General features: G+C 37.4%; 1 protein-coding gene across 8 annotated transcripts in view; it reads right to left on the minus strand.

The window, feature by feature from the left end:
* Positions 1-19,304, minus strand: part of nhsa (Nance-Horan syndrome a (congenital cataracts and dental anomalies)) — a 149,317-nt gene that overhangs the window by 23,261 nt on the left and 106,752 nt on the right. For 5 of the 8 annotated variants that reach the window (XM_067445557.1, XM_067445560.1, XM_067445559.1 and 2 more), the window contains exons 2-4: positions 5,916-6,068; positions 2,262-2,401; positions 2,133-2,177 (exon numbers count right to left, since the gene is read on the minus strand). In XM_067445557.1, the coding sequence (XP_067301658.1) occupies positions 2,133-2,177; positions 2,262-2,401; positions 5,916-6,068 (338 nt within the window). Of the gene's footprint in view, positions 1-2,132; positions 2,178-2,261; positions 2,402-5,915; positions 6,069-17,828; positions 17,886-19,304 lie in introns of those variants that run through there. The other 3 variants (XM_067445558.1, XM_067445562.1, XM_067445563.1) reach the window with 2 other exon arrangements.

The following is a 19,304-nucleotide window of genomic DNA, read 5'->3' on the forward strand; positions in this document are numbered from 1 at the left end:
ATTAATACATAAATAAATATAATAAAAAAAGAGTAAACCTTTTTTTCCTATGTATACTTATTTATTCCACATTTATTTCATTTTTCTTTTATTTATTTCCACATGTATTTGTATTTAAGTCTGTTATTTTCACATGTATTTAGTTCTTCATTTCTTTGTCCATATGGTAATGAGGGGGGCGTGTTTTACCTCAGACATGGCAATTAAGCTCAGAGTGGCATGCTTTGTATATTTATTTATGTTTTTATTTTATTTGTATATTTCTTTTTTCCTTTATTTTTTTGGCAGCTTTGGAATTCTACAGAAATTCGGTTACACTTAAAGGTGCCATGTGTAAAAATTGAGGTAAAAATATCCAAAAAAGGAGCTACACGCATCAAAAGAATGAAAAGAAATAAGAGCGAAGATGTCATTAAAAAATGTCAAGTTATAGTGCTGCAGAGATATCAACCTTAATTAGCAGTAGCATTACTAGCCCCGGCCCCTTCAGGTATCGTAATACCAGTCTCGGCCATGGGAGGCGGTATGCGGGCAACATAACCACCAGCCAACCTGGCGTACTTGAACCTGATGTCAATCGTGTGGAAAGTACAGCCCACTACTTCAGTTCAGTTCAGGGAAGAGAGTGGACGGATAGCCGAAGCCCTTGGCCCCTTAAATGTATCTGATATGATAAAAATAGTTGTTTTTACCTGACCGGAAAAAGCGGAAGTGTGGGCGCCCGGCGACTGTGTCCCGTCCCGTCATAATAAAAGTCCCGGAACTCGCAAGCCGTTTAGAATAGGCGCCCTCCAGTGGACGAAAAGTTGCATAGTGCACCTTTAAGGTGACATACGTAGGTACATTGCACTTACTCAAATAAGTAATATTAATTAACTATATTACCTTACTATATAGTTATGTTTAAGGTTTGGTTTAGGCTTAGTTACTTGGACTTTATAATTTATATAAATAAATTATATTTAATTGGATATATCATTTGGCAGCGGCTATTTGTACTAAGTGTAAATAGCGATAATTTCTATTTACGAAGTGAAAATGGTGATATATTCTAAAAGTAGTAGTTCTTTGCCATATAAATAGCAATTACATGTAATTTATCATTTATTTTGACAGATACATACTATTTGCACCTCAGTATTGTTGTACATTAACATAATGTTGGCATTGTTAGGCGGTGCTAGTGCGAATAACAGAGTGAATTGTTATTTTTATTAAATTATTAAATGGATGCAGTCTTAAAGGAACACTAAAAGCCCTTCATACACCTATCCCTAACCCAGAGTCCTGCACGGGTCCGATTTTGTAAATCCGCACCCGCCCGTACCCGTAGTGCGTTAAACCGCATCTGACCCGTTTTCCGTCATGGAGCACTAATTAAAATCCGGTGTGCAACCTCCATGAAGCCTTTTGTGATTTTTTGAAAGTGAGAGAATCCTGGGAAGGCGCGCGGCGGCCCATTAATAATCAATGCATTCATTATTATTAAACATTTTGTATGGCACTATTTCAACATTTACACCATTTTCTTAATTTTTATTGAAAAAATATGCCTTTCCGATGTGATTTTTGATGAGAAAAGAGAGAAGAGCAAGCTCTGCAAAAGGCGGATTCGAAGCTGTGTTGATCGCGACAAAACAGTGATCTATTAGCCATGCATACGTATTACGCGCCACTGAGGACGTTGAACTATGGGCGGTTTTTTTAACTGTTGTTTGGCACAGCCAGGCATTGTTAGGCGGAGCTAGTACGAACAGCACTTGCCAGCAAGGCACGCTATTTGCACAGTGTGAATACACTCCGATATAATTTATTCTTATTACTATAGTAAGTACATGTAATAACGTGCAATTACGTCACCTTAAAATATAGCGTTACCTTATACTCTTTTCTTATTTCATACTTTCATACTTTGCTTTCAACCAAGAGAGCTACACATGCTTTTAAAGTATTGTATTTCCATAATAAGCCCTCTTTTTAAAAGTATACCAAAGTGTAGCCTACTTCTTTTACACAAGGGGATATTTGAAGGAAAAAGAAAAACACAAATAAAAGGCAACAATAGTGTATTCATTCGGAAGAAATAAAACATCTCCATGCAGTGCGGCGTGACACACAGCTGTGCGTTTTACCTGTGTTTGTGTTGTCTGAGTTTCTATGTCTCTCTCTGTCCTTTCCTAAACACACAGACACACTTTCATCATCATCACGCTGTCTACAAGATATGGCACCACAGATCAGGTGTGTGGTCACATGTTTACCGTCGTCAGGTGTCTCTCTCTCTGCTGCCGTCTCCTGTGGGCGCGGGGCGACGGGTAGCTGGGCATGATGGGCGGAGCCACGGAGATGGAGATGGTCACCCGCCGCTGTCTCTCACTGACCTCCTGCCTCTGCTGCTGGTCTGATCACAAGACAAATACACCCGCAAGTCATTTCTATCAACAAGGAGAGGAATAAATCCTGTCTCGAACACAAATAGTCAGTTCAAATCACTAGCCTTAAATAAGGACAGTATGATAACAGTGATGCATGCAAGCACCACGGACCCACTTTATATTAGGTGGCCTTAACTACTATGTACTAACATTGTAATTAATAATTTGAAACAATGCACTTAGTGTGTACATACAAGTTTTTACATTGTACTTATATTTTAAAAATACCTGCATGTTATTACGTCTGTAATTAATTTCTGTAGTTACATTTGTAATTACACTTTTGACACTTCCCTTACACCTAACCCTACCCTTAAACTGACCCATATCACCACACCTGTCCCTAACTCTACCCGTATCCCACCTCAATATCAGCTAAAGTGCTTTGCAACACAATTTGAACACAGTAAGTACATTGTACTTATTTTTTTGACATAAGTACATAGTACTTTAGGCCACCTAATATAAAGTGGGGCCAGCACCACTAATAATCAGAAATACAGTGCCTTGTGGAAGTATTTGGCCCCCTTGAACTTTGCGACCTTTTGCCACATTTCAGGCTTTAAACGTTAAGATATAAAACTGTAATTTTTTTGAGAAGAATCAACAACAAGTGGGACACAATCATGAAGTGGAATGACATTTATTGGATATTTCAAACTTTTTTAACAAATCAAAAACTGAAAAATTGGGCGTGCAAAATGATTCGGCCCCTTTACTTTCAGTGCAGCAAACTCTCTCCAGAAGTTCAGTGAGGATCTCTGAATGATCCAATGTTGACCTAAATGACTAATGATGATAAATAGAATCCACCTGTGTGTAATCAAGTCTCCGTATAAATGCACCTGCACTGTGATAGTCTCAGAGGTCCGTTTAAAGCGCAGAGAGCATCATGAAGAACAAGGAACACACTAGGCAGGTCCGAGATACTGTTGTGGAGAAGTTTAAAGCCGGATTTGGATACAAAAAGATTTCCCAAGCTTTAAACATCCCAAGGAGCACTGTGCAAGCGATAATATTGAAATGGAAGGAGATCAAGACCACTGCAAATCTACCAAGACCTGGCCCTCCCTCTAAACTTTCAGCTCATACAAGGAGAAGACTGATCAGAGATGCAGTCAAGAGGCCCATGATCACTCTGGAGGAACTGCAGAGATCCACAGCTGAGGTGGGAGACTCTGTCCATAGGACAACAATCAGTCGTATACTGCACAAATCTGGCCTTTCTGGAAGAGTGGCAAGAAGAAAGCCATTTCTTAAAGATATCCATAAAAAGTGTTGTTTAAAGTTTGCCACAAGCCACCTGGGAGACACCAAACATGTGGAAGAAGGTGCTCTGGTCAGATGAAACCAAAATTGAACTTTTTGGCAACAATGCAAAACGTTATGTTTGGCGTAAAAGCAACACAGCTCATCACCCTGAACACACCATCCCCACTGTCAAACATGGTGGCGGCAGCATCATGGTTTGGGCCTGCTTTTCTTCAGCAGGGACAGGGAAGATGGTTAAAACTGATGGGAAGATGGATGGAGCCAAATACAGGACCATTCTGGAAGAAAACCTGATGGAGTCTGCAAAAGACTGGGACAGAGATTTGTCTTCCAACAAGACAATGATCCAAAACATAAAGCCAAATCTACAATGGAATGGTTCAGAAATAAACATATCCAGGTGTTAGAATGGCCAAGTCAAAGTCCAGACCTGAATCCAATCGAGAATCTGTGGAAAGAACTGAAAACTGCTGTTCACAAACGCTCTCCATCCAACCTTACTGAGCTCCAGCTGTTCTGCAAGGAGGAATGGGCACAAATGTCAGTCTCTCGATCTGCAAAACTGATAGAGACATACCCCAAGCGGCTTACAGCTGTAATCGCAGCAAAAGTTGCCGCAAGAAAGTATTCACTTAAGTTAAGTATTAACTTAACAGTTTTTGATTTGTTAAAAAAGTTTGAAATATCCAATCAATTTCATTCCACTTCATGATTGTGTCCCACTTATTGTTGATTCTTCACAAAAAATTACAGTTTCATATCATTATGTTTGAAGCCTGAAATGTGGCAAAAGGTCACAAAGTTCAAGGGGGCCGAATACTTTCGCAAGGCACTGTAGCATAGTGTGAGTTATATAAAATCATAATTCACACTTTGGAACGTATAATCATGATGTTTTGTATTTGTCTTTCTTTCAGTGGTTTTATCATTGCTCCTTTTATTGATATGTAAAGTGGAAATGTCAATATTTACATTTTATTATAGCGTTTGGCTTATTATTATGTCGTCTGACATTCTTTTGCTGGTTTTTACTTTTGCTTATACTGTAAATCTACTCAGTTTTAAGAATGAACATTTTTATATTATAGTTTTAATAGTTCTATCCTGTTATGTACAGTGTTATGAAAACTAAACCTATTAAAATAATTTCCGGTAATTGAAATAAAGATGAAATTAAATAAATGATGAATATTAGATGAAAAACTTTTATTTTTTTTAAAGATTTAAAATATTGCATTGGAAACTAACTGGAAGTACTAAAATTGCTTAAACTGAAATAAAAATAAATTAAAGCTATATAGAAACAAAAAACAATTACATTTTTTTAATACAATTACATAAACTAAAATTAAAAATACTATCTTGTTAGTATCTAACCCAAACTAATACAACTATTAAAAAAAGTATATATATATATATATATATATATATATATATATATATATATATATATATATATATATATATATATATAAATTCAAAACAATTGACAAAAATTACTAAAAATCAAAAAATTAAAACTAAAAAGGAAAAATCCTGTCCTCATATTCACAGGATTGTTATTGTAAAAAAACTTAAATCTCTTTTGTTAATTGAAACAAAACTGAAATAAAAAATAAATTAAGAATAATAGATGAAAAATGTAGTTGCCTTGGCAAATAAATGAAATGGAAAACTGAAATTACCTCAATTAAATCTACATAGAAATACTTTTTTTAAAAAGGGGGGAAAAAGCACTTGTGACTATAAAAGAACGCATTAAATGACTATACAACTAAAAATACTATACTATTGAAGCTCTAAAAGTACTTAAACGGAAATGAAATAAATTAAATCTACATAGAAATACTTTAAAACTAAAACTAATAAAAATGACAAAAGCACGTACCAAAATGAACTTAAACTCAAATTAAAATGAAACAAAATATAAAAAATTCACAAATAATATAATATATTACAATGCTATAAGTAATATCTATCTTAAAAAAAACAATACTGGGCATTTAGCATAAATCTCATCATCCAGACATGGCGCTTCATCTTCCTCCACTAGAGGGCGGTCAGTGTCTACCACTCCACCACTCAATGGAGGATTCTCAACAATAACCCAAACGGCTTTGCTCAGATGAGATGTGAATGAAGGTGTTCACAGGATGAAGTGTATGGTGATTGATAACGGAGCGATAGTGATGTGTAAAGGTCTCAAACCTCTGTACAGCGCCCGCAGACTCTGCTTGGCATTTCGATGCAGCTCTTCGACGCACGCGGGCCGGGTCGAGGGCAGGAACACGTTCCTCTGCAGGTGCCACTGGGCCTGATAGTGTCCGCTCAGCTTACTCTCAACGTCCAGATTAGACAGCGCTGCAGAGAGAAGGGACAAACACATCATTCATACAGTAGAGGACAATCTGGACATAATATCTTACTACTAGACTGTGTTAATTAGTACATGTTTACTAATTAATTAGCCTGTTTAAAGTAAACAATGAAGGGAAAATAATAAGAACGATAAATGTGGAGTCCTGAAAATATTATAGGTACACAATATATTAGGTTTTAAAAATGTGATTTCCAGACATCCGCTAAATTTTGATAGATATTGGGACCTATCATACACCCTGCGCAATGTAACACTGGGTGCAACGCACGTTTACACTCTTTATTACACATTATTAAAGATTATACAGTAATCTTATGATTATACAGTTATCATATGTAATAGATTATTACACACAGGGACGAGCAGCAGCACACACACATTTTTAAATATTAAAAATAAAAGATTCCTCTCTAGAGAAGCGTTCAGTCTTTCCACTCACAAATTCCAATTGTAAATGTAAACATGGCGCGAGCACAACTGGCTTTTAAAGGGAATGGGAGATGAGACTCTGATTGGTTTATTGCACGATACGCCCAAAACACACCCATGACTCATTAAGAGACCAGAGACAACCCTTTTGGACCATGCGACTGACGCGACCACTTACCATTTTTAACTGTCGTTAAACTTTATTGCACATTCTCTTGACTTTATAAGATTTATCAAGACAATCAGTCTACACCAGGTGAAACAATAGGCCTAGATCGGGGCCTTTAACTCTTAACTTAGCTGATAAACCTACTCTAATCACTTCCTCAAACGCTCTCATAGAAGCTACTGCAACTGGTGTGAAGTGCAAATAACCTCGAGTAGCCAAACATTAGCAAAACAATGCTGCAATCTGCCAGTGGCTAATGGATCAGTGTGAGAGACTAAAGGTCTTAATGGAGCAAACACCTGATTCATGAAGCTTTAAGCAAACCTCGGCAGCATCTGAGGGTGGTAAAGCCTCAAATAGCACCCTTATAGTTGGTGGAAAACAGTGTGTGCAGCTGACTCTGGTCGTTCACATGATCATGACAACATGGCTAATGTAGTACGTCCAGATTACATTCATACTACACACATGCATACTATAGATCATACTTTTCTTAGTGGTTGCAAAGTACAAAATAAGTACCTACTCCAGAGTGTGTGACTTCAGACGCAGCCCATAACTATACAGCAGTTTTGGCTTGCAGATCCAGTTAGCTGCACTTTAAACCCAAAATAATGAATCTGTTTGAGTAGAGCCAACTCAAATTAAACAAATGAGTGTAAACTAATCAACTTTTATGAGTATTTAAAACTTTTTTCTTTTGAGTTTTCAAAACTGACACAGTTAAGGTAATCTGAATTGTTTCAATGTTTTGAGTTTAATGAACTTGTTTAGTTTAATTTAGACAAACTTAAATTTAACATAAACTGGGCAGGGATTTCTATTTAAGGGACAGTAGATGCCAAAATTAAGTGTTATGGGGGGAGTGGGTTATAGCATGATCTAGCTTGAGAACAAATATATGAATGTCCTTATTCAGCAAAAGCTATGCTACGCTAATGCTACCAAAGCACTGTGTAAACGATTAGCACGGTAGCATTGATTGAATAAGCTAGTTAAAGAGGTACTTCAGCGCTGGGAAGATGAATCTGTATTTAAACTGGGTCATTAACGTAGTAGAAATGTGAAATTATTTTTGAATCTGGTGCTTTCTAGACTGAGAAAAGACAGAAAATGTATTTTTGTCTCATGGAGATGAAAGACAACAATTCCCAGAATGCTTCGCTGCCCTGTGAGGCCACTACCAAAGCCACCATTTCTGAATCACTTTTACTTTCCCACCACCGCATTCATCTTCATAAAATCAGTTCAGTTAGAGGACAGACACTACAATTAAAAACTGAACGTGTCTGTTCAATATATCATGATTTAGCCGCTGAGGAAGTGTCAGCACAAACGCAGCAGGAGTCAGATTACACGCATCGTGATGAGAGCTGAGGTAAACGCGTCCACGCTCGCGGCAGTAGTTCTCAACGCATGTTCAGTCTGGTGCGTTTTCAGTTCATGCCTTTGGAAGATTAACTTTCATAGTAATTAACTTGAGAAGATAAAATATTTTTTTTTGCTCCACTGGCCGCACCGTTTCCATGAATGCCTGAGCCGAGCTGTGAGTGTGACTCCATCCCCCATTTGTGAGTTGAAAACATCCGGAAATAGCTCCCTCTGCTGGCTGTAGTTTTAGCCTCTGGCCAAACATTTTACAAATCAACGACCGGTAGGGGTGTCCATGGTTAACCGATTGACCGATTAACCGTTAAAAATTGCGTAACCGATTGAAACATTTTGCTCGGTTAAGTGGCGTCAATGACGTGCCTTGAATTTAGTTGTAATATATGTTTGCACCCCTATAGACCGCCAGAGCGCTCCCAGACATTTGTAGTATCCATAGGGTTAGGGTAGTATCCACAAGAAGTCATGACCAGCTTTCTAAGCGGGCAAAGAAAGCGTGGGAGCACTTTAAAAATGAGAGTGACGGGGCAAAATGCAAGTATTGCAATGCAGTGCTTACCGCATTTTTCAGGCTATAAGTTGCTCCGGAGTATGAGTCGCATCAGTCAAAATATGCGTCATGAAGAGGAAAATAACATACGTCGCACTGGACTAAAAGTCGCATTAGGGCAGAAGCAGAGCGGGAGCCGCGCGCGCTGTGCATAACGGATCAGAAGAAAGAAAGTTTGAAGTGAGAAACTTGTGAATGACTAGAGAAAAGCAGACGTTACTTTAACTGTAATGAAAAAAACAAAAAAGCTAATCGCGGACTGAAAGCAAGATGGCCAGAGCTGAAGGGACGAGACCACAGATGCTTGAACTCTCTGCCGGGAGAGGCTCAGCCGCGCGAGTCAAACGCTGAGTCTGTGTGTATCATTCTCGGCTGCATATTTTACTAACGTTACATGCTCTAATCGTGCAGGCGCCCTCGCGGCCACTTGCATTGCTCGTGAACTGGAGCGCATCTCATCCTAATTTAACGAAACTCAGCGTACGCCTCGCAGACATGAAATAGATCTTAAGAAACTTGAAATGTCTTTTAACAATTTAAAACGAAAAGAAATAGGTTACTCTCTGATTGTGTAATCCATGATGTGCATTTCTCTCTATAGGCGCGTTCACTACGGAGATGGTGGTCATCAAATTAATAAACTAAAAATAACCCTGACGCACACTATGGTTAACCGAGTATTAACCGCTAAGGGCCTCGGTTAACGGTTAATGAAAAACTTGAAAACGTGCAGCCCTAGTCACCGGAGTAATTTTTCCAGAAATAAAATGCATAAATCTCTCGTCTCAGGGAGATATGAGAGGAGGGAGCATGATCATTCGAATATACTCCAGGGTTTCTACTGATAGAAAGCCATATGCTAATCGCTGAAGTAACCCTTTAAAGCTAGTCAAGTTTCCACTACTAAAAAAAAATTACAATTACATGATCAATTTAAGTTAAATGTATGAATTTGCTTACTTAAATATTTCAAGTTCAGAGCAATTTAAATGTATGATTACAAAATAAATTGCAATTGCCTCAAGTTTTGTCAGCTTATTCGGGTTTACAGTGGCTGGTAAATGACATAGCTAGCTATCTTTCCATCGACAGACATTTAAAATAAGCTGTGTTTTTTGATTCATACACACACGCACACACCCCTCAGTTATGAATAGACACAGAGTGTCTGTCTGGTTGGGATGCTGCAGGCACTTTTCACTATAATGCGAGTGAATAGACGTACAGCTCCTCTATATGAGATGTTCCTGTCACCAGCATTAATGCAGAGCAATCTAGGTCACAAACTCAATAGAGCACAACTCTGTGTCTGTGTGCGTGCGTGCGTCTCTAAGAAAAGCACACTACGCACTTAAATATTTTGTAAATTTGTATGGTAAAATACCATGTTATGATGCAAAAAATAATGAAATATGCTTTCTGTAAAGTCTATAAGGGTAATATAAAGTAAAAAACTATTACCAGTGTTCTATGGTATCGCATAAAATGCTAAATAAATATTTTACTCTTATTTTTTAATCAAGCAATATCTTGTGACAATATTTATCATAATGTTTACTTGGCAGAGGAACATTTACGTTTACATGTATGCATTAGATTTTTTAGTTTTTCTGAAATGGATTCAATTTCATTCAAGGTATACGTTTCATCAGTTTTATGTATTCTGTTATTATTCTCCAACTAAAAATATTATTATTATTTTTTTTAAGAAAGCAAGGATGCATTAAATGGATCAAAAGTGACAGTAAAGACATGTATAATGTTACAAAAGATTTCTGTTTCAAATAAATTCTGTTTTGAACTTTCTTTTAATCAAAACATGGAAAAAAAACATTTCCTCTAAAATATGAAGCATAATTGTATCTTGAATGATTTCTGAAGGATCATGTGACACTGAAGACTGGAGCAATGATGCTAAAAATTCAGCTTCAATCACAGGAATAAATTACATTTTACTATATTTTCACATAGAAAACTGTTAATTTACATTGTAATATGTCTTTTTCAGATTTTACTGTACTTTATGATCAAATAAATGTAGCATTGGTGAGCAGATGAGACGTTAAAAAAACTACTTTGAATGGATGTGTAGATTAAGATGAAGTGCAATTTTCACTGTTTATAACTGTTTATAACATACTGTTTATTTTCTCAAAATTGACGCAAGTAACTTTTAAAGATGATTCACCGCAACAGAAACTCCTCAAGACATCACCACAACCGATTCCAGAAACCTCTTCCAAGATGATGCATCGCGGGCCTTGTGTGTACCAGACTACGCATTTCCGCCCCTGGTCCTGCTCCATGTCGTCCTGGACTTGGCTTTCGGCTCGTATGCCTGTTCTGCAGACCACCTCTGCCATCCCATACCCCCGCGCTCCTTTGTAGCTTTGCCAGATTATTCCTCTCATTTCTGCCCTCTGAGGATTTCTCCCATCTGGGACTGGATTCAAAGGTTTCATTTAAGGAGAATATCTGTCTGGAAGCGAGCTGGACCGGTGTCCTGGGCCAGTTCTGAGTCTGGATCAAAGACTGTGAAGATGAACCGACCCTTAGATGTAATAGCTGCCTTTCACTGTGAAAAATAACACTTCCAAAACCGATTTCACAGCTTTGTGTCATAAGCTGTGGTTCAGAGAAAAATCTGAAGAACGAAACATCAAGAACTTTTCTCCCCCCAAAAAACGTATAGTACTCGAGAATGCTATACAGTGAAAAGTGTTCTTAATCAGACCACAGTTCATTGGCAAACACGATTTGACTGATTCACTATGCCTGAACTGAATCCAGTAAGTTTCCGTCCACCGTTTGACATAATTGTATCCATTTTGAGATGCTTCTTTAAGATGTAAAACCTTTGATTCAAAACTATAAACCAACTTGGCATCACACAAACATGTACACAATTTTAAAAATGTGGCTTAATTAAAAGTCTCTTCTGCTCGCCAAGGCTGCATTTATCTGATCGTAAAAACTGTAATATTGTGAAATATTATTATAATTCAAAATAGATTTTTTCAATACGAATATGTTTTAAAAGGTAATTTATTCCTGTGCTCAAAGCTGAATTTTCAGCATCATTCCTCCAGTCTTCAGTGTCACATGATCCTTCAGAAATCATTCTGATATGATGAGTTAAATCAGTTGCTGATTAATATGTTTGAGGAAAGCATTATACATTTTATTCTCAGGATTCTTTAAGTGAATAGAAAGTTCAAACGAACAACATTTATTTGAAACATACTGTAAATCTTTGTAACATTATAAATGTCTTTACTGGCAATTTTGATCAATTTAATCCATTTTTGCTGAATAAAAGTTTTAATTTCTTTCAACAAACAAAAAAAAAAAAAAAGATCTTACTGACCCCAAACTTTTGCACAGTAGTGTATACCGTGTTTCATCCAAATTTGTCACAATCTTCTTCAAAGTTCACCTTTAATTGAATCAAACTAGGCCGTCTCAGAGATCATAGGTCAAGCATCCTCAGTGACCGTGAACATATGCTTATTGATCATAGATTGGAGGACTAATCTGACAAATCTCCAACAGTTGTCTATATTAATGAGGTGAACATTGTTGCTCGGTTTACATTCATTCACAATTCAAATTCATGATTATTTACAATGCAACTTATGAAATTTAGGGAAGAAATGTTTCCATCCATTGGTCCAAGATGACTCTTCTGTGAGGGCCACAACATGTTAAGTAGGGTGAAGTGATGGTGAATGGACACTCTGGCCATGTTCAGACTGCTAGTAAAAATCTGATTTTTGAAAATCTGATAAAAATCTGGACAGCAAAAAAAAAAAAAAAACATGAAATCTGACATGATTTTTCTTCAAATCTGATTTAACCCACACATGGCAGTTGTTTTAAATACGCTGCCAATCAGATTTTTTAAAGAAGCAGATTTCAAACTGTTGTGTTACTCTAATAACTGTTCTGTTATTAAATACTTACCCTTGTGTCGTTCGAGGTAAGTTATCTTCAGAACACAAATGAAGATATTTTTGTTGAAATCCGATTGCTCAGAAAGGCCTTCATTGACACCAATGTCATTTCCTCTCTCAAGACCCATAAAGGCACTAAAGACGTCGTTACAAAGCCCATCTCACTACAGCGGCTCTACAATCATTTTACGAAGCCACGAGAATAGTTTTTTTTTGCGCAACAAAATAGCGACTTGTATAGTGATGGGCCGATTTCAAAACAAAGATTTGAACCGGTAATGAATCAGCGAATTGATTCATGATTCAGATCGCCAGTGTCATGTGATTTCAGCAGTTTGACACGCGATCCAAATCATGAATCGATACACTGATTCATAACAGTTCAAATCTTTGTTTTGAAATCGGCCATCGCTATACAAGTCATTATTTCGTTTTTTTGCGCACAAAAACTATTCTCACCACTTTATAAAATGGTAGTAGAGCCGCTGTAGTGAGATGGGCTTTGTAACGATGTCTTTAGTGCCTTTATGGGTCTTGAGAGAGGAAATGATATTGGTGTCAATGAAGGCCTTTCTGAGCCATCGCATTTCAACAAAAATATCTTCATTTGTGTTCTGAAGATGAACGGAGGTCTTACGGGTGTCGAACGACATTAGAGTAAGTAATTAATGACAGAATGTTCATTTTTTGGGTGAACTAACCTTTAAAGTCAGAACTGTAGTCTGAAATGCGGGAAGTATTTATAATTTTCAAATGGTATGTCCAAATATTTCTGCATTTTCCTGTGCAAAATAAGGAGTTCTGCATCCCAACTTGACGGGGCGTTTATTTGGAGAGCGTCATGATTAACCTCCGTTTTTCCTGCATCCGTTTTGACGGCCTGGTCACATACGTGGGTACGCCTACATCGTTACCAAAGCACTCCATGCAGATAGGTTAGTTATGTCTGGACACACAAAGCACTCCATGCAGATAGGCTAGTTATGTCTGGACACACAAAGCACTCCATGCAGATAGGCTAGTTATGTCTGGACACACAAATCTTATTTCATCACTTGCAATTAATCATGTGAACAGTCTGCCTGAAAAGATCTGATTTGAGAAAAAAACCTGATTTGCCTGCAGTCTAAACAGCTTTAGTGTGGTGGAAGATATGGGGAAGGTTTAAAATGGGGTTTCCAAGTGTACCCCCCGCTGAGACGTGAACTCTCGCCCTTCTCGTTCCCTGTACTCAGACAGACACGGCTCCAGTCAACCATGGTGATGTAGCATCACATGACCGCAGCCCATCATCACGCTGAAAACCACTGAAGCACACCATGCAACCAAACTCTAGTTAAGTGTAAGAGTTAAGTGGCATGTAAAAATGTCCTCCATCTTATTTATTTTTTACAAATCTAATATAATCTGAAAAAGTGAAATTTTGACATAATATGCCATTTATCTTAGGGATGCACCAGTATGAACATTTTGACTGATACTTATAACTGATAATTCTTCAGATTTGAAATCCAATAACTGATATATTGGCTGATAAATCTAAATCCAAATTTGTGTTTAATTTTTGAGAGCTGACAACAACAAAAAAGTCTCACCATTAAAATAAATGTCCCAAGCACACAATTATGATGTTCTTATAATTTTATGTGGCCTATATGAGAGACTTGCGCTGCACATGTTGCACTGAACTGTATTTTCCTTTTTGAACTGATTTCAATCATATTTCAAGCGATTCAAACCCATCATGCCAAACAGTGCACAGAAGTGTCTCAGCTGAAGGAAATAATCCATTATTTATTTTTAATAATATTTATTTTAATATATTGTATTTTAATATTGCTTTAATATATAGTCCAAATTTGTTTATCAGGGCGATTACGATAACATTAAAAATGAACATATATCAGCTGATACAAATATGGTGGCCGATATATCTAATTTGGCCGATATATCTAATTAAGTTTTATGCTGACATGCCCATTATTTTCTATAAATAAAAAGAAACCTGCATTTACAAATTATTGCATTGCAAAAATACTTTTTGTTGAATTTATCACATAGTTATTAGGTGGAATGTCCTTTCAATAAATGTAATAAATAACGATAAAATACATTTTCAATGTAAACTAATACAAATTAAAACAAAGTTTAATAAAATTAACAATAATATTTGTGCTTAAAATAATTATTTAAAACATAAGTATTAGTAAAATATATATTGTGTCTTTTCTTAATAAATATTTATATAATATAATTTTATATAAATATATATTTCAAATAATTCTAAACAAAAAAAATTTGTTTATGTTTTTATGGTGAAAAATACAGACTTGGTGTGAATATCCCTTTAAACTAAAATCACTTACTATAGGTGTGGTTAAATGGTGACATTTGTGTGTCATTTAGCATCTCCTCTGAATTTGCCTCACCGACATGTCATCCTAAATAAACTCGTCTTCGGCTCGATGACTCCAATCCTTCAAATATTCATATTTTTGTGTAATCGGCGCGTCATCCTCAATAAACCCGTCTCTAACTTTCAAATATTCCGATCTAATGTGATTTCTGACCTGTAAGGTTGCCAGAATAATAATCATACACTGTTTGTTAATAGGCCAGAGGAGAACTGGCACCCCGACTGAGTCTGGTTTCTCCCATGGTTTATTTTTCTCCATCATGCCCTGATGGAGTTTTGGTTCCTTGCCACCGTCGCCTTTGGCTTGGCTTGCTCAGTTGGGGACACTAAAATGTCAACTAAAGTTTTCAACTAAATATCTAAATAAAATTAATTACTAAATTAACAGTATCAAATATATCACTGATCTGCCCACATTGTTGATATATGATAAATTGAAATAAGCTGATAACATCACCGTTTCTCCAGAGCGACTGTACAGCCGAATCAAATTCTGTTTCAATATTTTCCTGTTAACATTGTGAAGCTGCTTTGAAACAATCATCATTGTAAAAGCACTATATAAAGTTGACTTGACATTTCATAAATAATAAAGTGCATTATTGAATGCATTAAAAACGAATGCCAATATTGACCAAGCAGCATTTATATGAAATCAATACCTTTATAGTAACAGTACAGAACTCTCAAAAACTCTTAACCTCCACATACTAATAATACAAAGCCATATTTATTCTCAGTCTAAGGCTTATACATTTCGGAAAATGGTGTTTTTTTTAGCCAAGCAATACAGGATCCTCAAGCATTTCTCAAGCTCAGTCAGTCGGTTGATTCAGGACAGGGTGGCTGTGTGGAAGGGGGGCTGGGAGGTCTCTTCCTCATAGAGCTGTTTGGTTGTTAGCTGTTTAGCAGCATGGGGTAAAGAGCAACCCAGCAGTGATCTCTAACTGGAATAACAACTCTTTCTTTCTATCCCTCCTCAGTCCAAACACCTCAGAGAGAGAAGGGCATTTGTCTATGTGGGTCTCTTCAGCAGCTGTTGCCCATAATTGATAAACACCCTAAAGTGTTTCCACACTAAACTGAGAAGAAGTAACAAGAGCGGTGAATTCAACACTTTTGAAAGCAAAGGTAATGCGAAAGAGACTCTCATGTGATCACGTCAGCAGTTAGTCATAAAACTAGATGAGCATTTTAACTAATCCACTCATTCATTTAGGGAATTGAGTGTTAAAGAAAATGTGCAGATAAACATCACTATCAACAATTAATCCTTGGTGAATTCCCCATCGTCCACACAAATCAGAGGAATCTCAAAGGTGGTACACATGGGCCATCTCCAATACCTCTTTTCCGTGACATGAGTAAACAGCTTGCAAAAACAATAGAGATGGTTCATGGAGACCGCTTGTCTACTGATGGTATCTTCCGAGATAAACCAACAGGCTTGTTCTGGCATGAGAAGTGAAGATGGGAAACAGAACGGACTTTATCATTGAACCTTTTCCTTTCCTGATCCTTTTCCCTGTTTTCTTTGCTATCTTTCCAAAGCCTGTGCTATTCTTCTATCATCAATACTATCTGTAGATTAAACACAAAACACATTTTTTTTAACACCACAGTTGGAAAGCGAAGCTGAAGTTGGAGGCTTTTACGCCAAATTGTTGTGGATATTCCAAAACCTCAAACATTTGAATTTTACTGGCACTTCAACTACAACCGAACATTTTGTGTAGTTACGGTGTTGGATTTCACCTTGCTTCTTTTACTGTAGAAATCAAGGGTGCAGAATCTAACCTTTAGCCCTGTAAAGGGTCAGTGATCGCATCAACAAAGTGACAGCAACCGTTGCCGATGCAACTACATTTAGCCCAAGTTTATGCTAATGTAGGATGTCATGCAATACAGCAACTCCCAAAGGTAATGCAAGTGAATTTAGGCATTATACTGTAAACTATGAAAAATCCATATTCATTTTTAAATTGGCTACAGATTACATTTAACAGTATTATTAAATTACTAGTGTTTATAGCCTTTAGTAGAACATTAGATTATGGAAAAGTTAATCTAAATGTAAAAATGGATGAAACGAGCATGCACAATTAAATATCCAGTGTTTGCCATTCCAATGCCAATGCATCCCTAGTTCAAACTGCTTGCAAGAAAAAGTATAGCGAATAGCGACCCCCCGTGATTTGAACTGCTGTCAGTGTGAATACTTTAAGCCTGTCCTGTTTCCCAAGCTCAAACCCACCATCTTCAGTCTACAGTCACCCTCTAATCACCAGCCACTGGTTGAGACACGAACCCTGAGCCAAACCCCGGCCACTGACATTCCCCAATCCAAACGCACACACACACACCTTCCGACGTGGGAAAGTCTAGCCCTCCAAATGTTAGCCATTCTTTCTAATGACACCACACCTCACTGAAGACCACCTTCCCTCCCCTCAGGTCCCAGCACATTTGGTAATACCACAAGTCAAATGTTTGGTTTAGCCTAAAGAGAATTCCAATCTGGCAAATCTTCCAGGTACACAACACCAAAACCATACAATGCTGTTAATAATTCGATTGGGTCACCAAAGAAGCAAAGTAATGCACATATCATATAGTAAAAATGATGCAAAAGTATACTTAGTAACGTTCAAATGACATGAGTTCACTTAAATCAGAGTTTCTAGGCTACAAATCAAACTACCTCCAGCGATAAGATTGCAAAACGGGGGTTGACAGGTATGGATCAACTCTAAATCACTGGACAGCCATAACAATCTACAAAGTGGAGCATTCAAGATGTCACTATGTTACTATGACAGGAGACACCTACTGTACCTTTAGACCTCAGCGGCATGCAGCATCCGAGAGCCATTACCGTGGTGGAGTGTCTCAGCCGAGCTGGTCAGCAAAGGATGAGTGTGTCTCTATCTTTCTTCTTGGTTTTTTCTCCTGTTTTCATTTGCCTTTCTGCTTCAGCCCCCTGGGGCTTGTTCATCACCCCATGGAATCACAGCACACTTCTCTCTCTCTCTCTCTCTCTCTCTCTCTCTCTCTCTGACTGATCGACTGAGACCTCAGGCTACTTTAAGCTCAGCTTTGCTCCAACATCTGCAACCCCCCCCCCCCAATCTCCACCCTGTTACCCTAGATATCCTCTACCCCCTATTGACGGAGCACATGGTTCAGTCCGGCAACCACTTGGGCCGCTGTAATCCTGTAATGCTTCAGTGGTGCAGTCCAAAGGAAGGAAGCACAGGGTCACTAATCCACACCGCTGCTGGTGGGACACTGGTCGGTTAATGCTGTTAGTTGACTCATGAATGCATGATCGATTTTAAGCAAGTCAAGACAACTTAAAAATCAATATAAAAAAAGTTTGATATGCCGAAACAATAACTAAGCTGACATTTGCAAAGCGTGTAAACACTGGGGCCCTTTCAAAATTTTCTGTTTGATTGGATGGTCCGACATGTCAACTTCCAGCTCAATTAATGTCGTGAGTTTGAGGGCGGTACTGCCTGTTTGTCCAGATAAATGTAGACAGAGGTGTTTGGGAAACCATCAGTCTTGTGATTTCTTCAGTGGCGCAGTAATTTCAGCTGCTTTAAGCAGAAACAAAATAACTGAAATGTGCTAAAGAACACAACAGTACACATCTATATTTATCAAAAACATATTTAGAAAACATTTAAAGGGACGTTTCTAACAAAGGCAAGTATTGTCTAATTCTTTAGAAAAAAATATCAAACATTTAGATTTTTACAAGGGAATCAACACTGCTCTGCTATGCACAAGCACATTTCTCACTTGTTTTCAAATGAATATTAATTAAAAGTGAAAATTATTAGTAAAGTTAGACAAAATACACTTACATTAATTTTATTAAAATAAGTACAATTCAGTGTTGCTTGCAAACAAAATGACTCAGATTTCCAGGTTGGAACCATAAAAACAGTTCAAAAGAATTTTCTCCAACTTTATATGGTCCATTGCCATTTGCTGGTGAACCTGGATAACCACCATAAGCTTATTAAGATGACTGGGGACACCAATATCTCACCAGGCTAGCTCCATCAACAACATAGTCCCTAAATAAAATAATTACATCTGTAACCTTTTCTTGGGCACTATAACTGCATCCTGTCTATTGACAAAGTGCCCAATACTGTAAAGAGCCTCCAATGAAACAACCCATAAAACAAGTGCTCCAAGATCTTCTTATTGCTCTGAAGAAACCAGAATGCAATTTACAACCCATTGTTTTCAGACACAAGGCTGAAATGGCTCAGTTACTGTAGCAAATGGGTTGTC

This window comes from Pseudorasbora parva, chromosome 6 (genome assembly GCF_024679245.1).
Source record: "Pseudorasbora parva isolate DD20220531a chromosome 6, ASM2467924v1, whole genome shotgun sequence".
Taxonomy (NCBI): domain Eukaryota; kingdom Metazoa; phylum Chordata; class Actinopteri; order Cypriniformes; family Gobionidae; genus Pseudorasbora; species Pseudorasbora parva.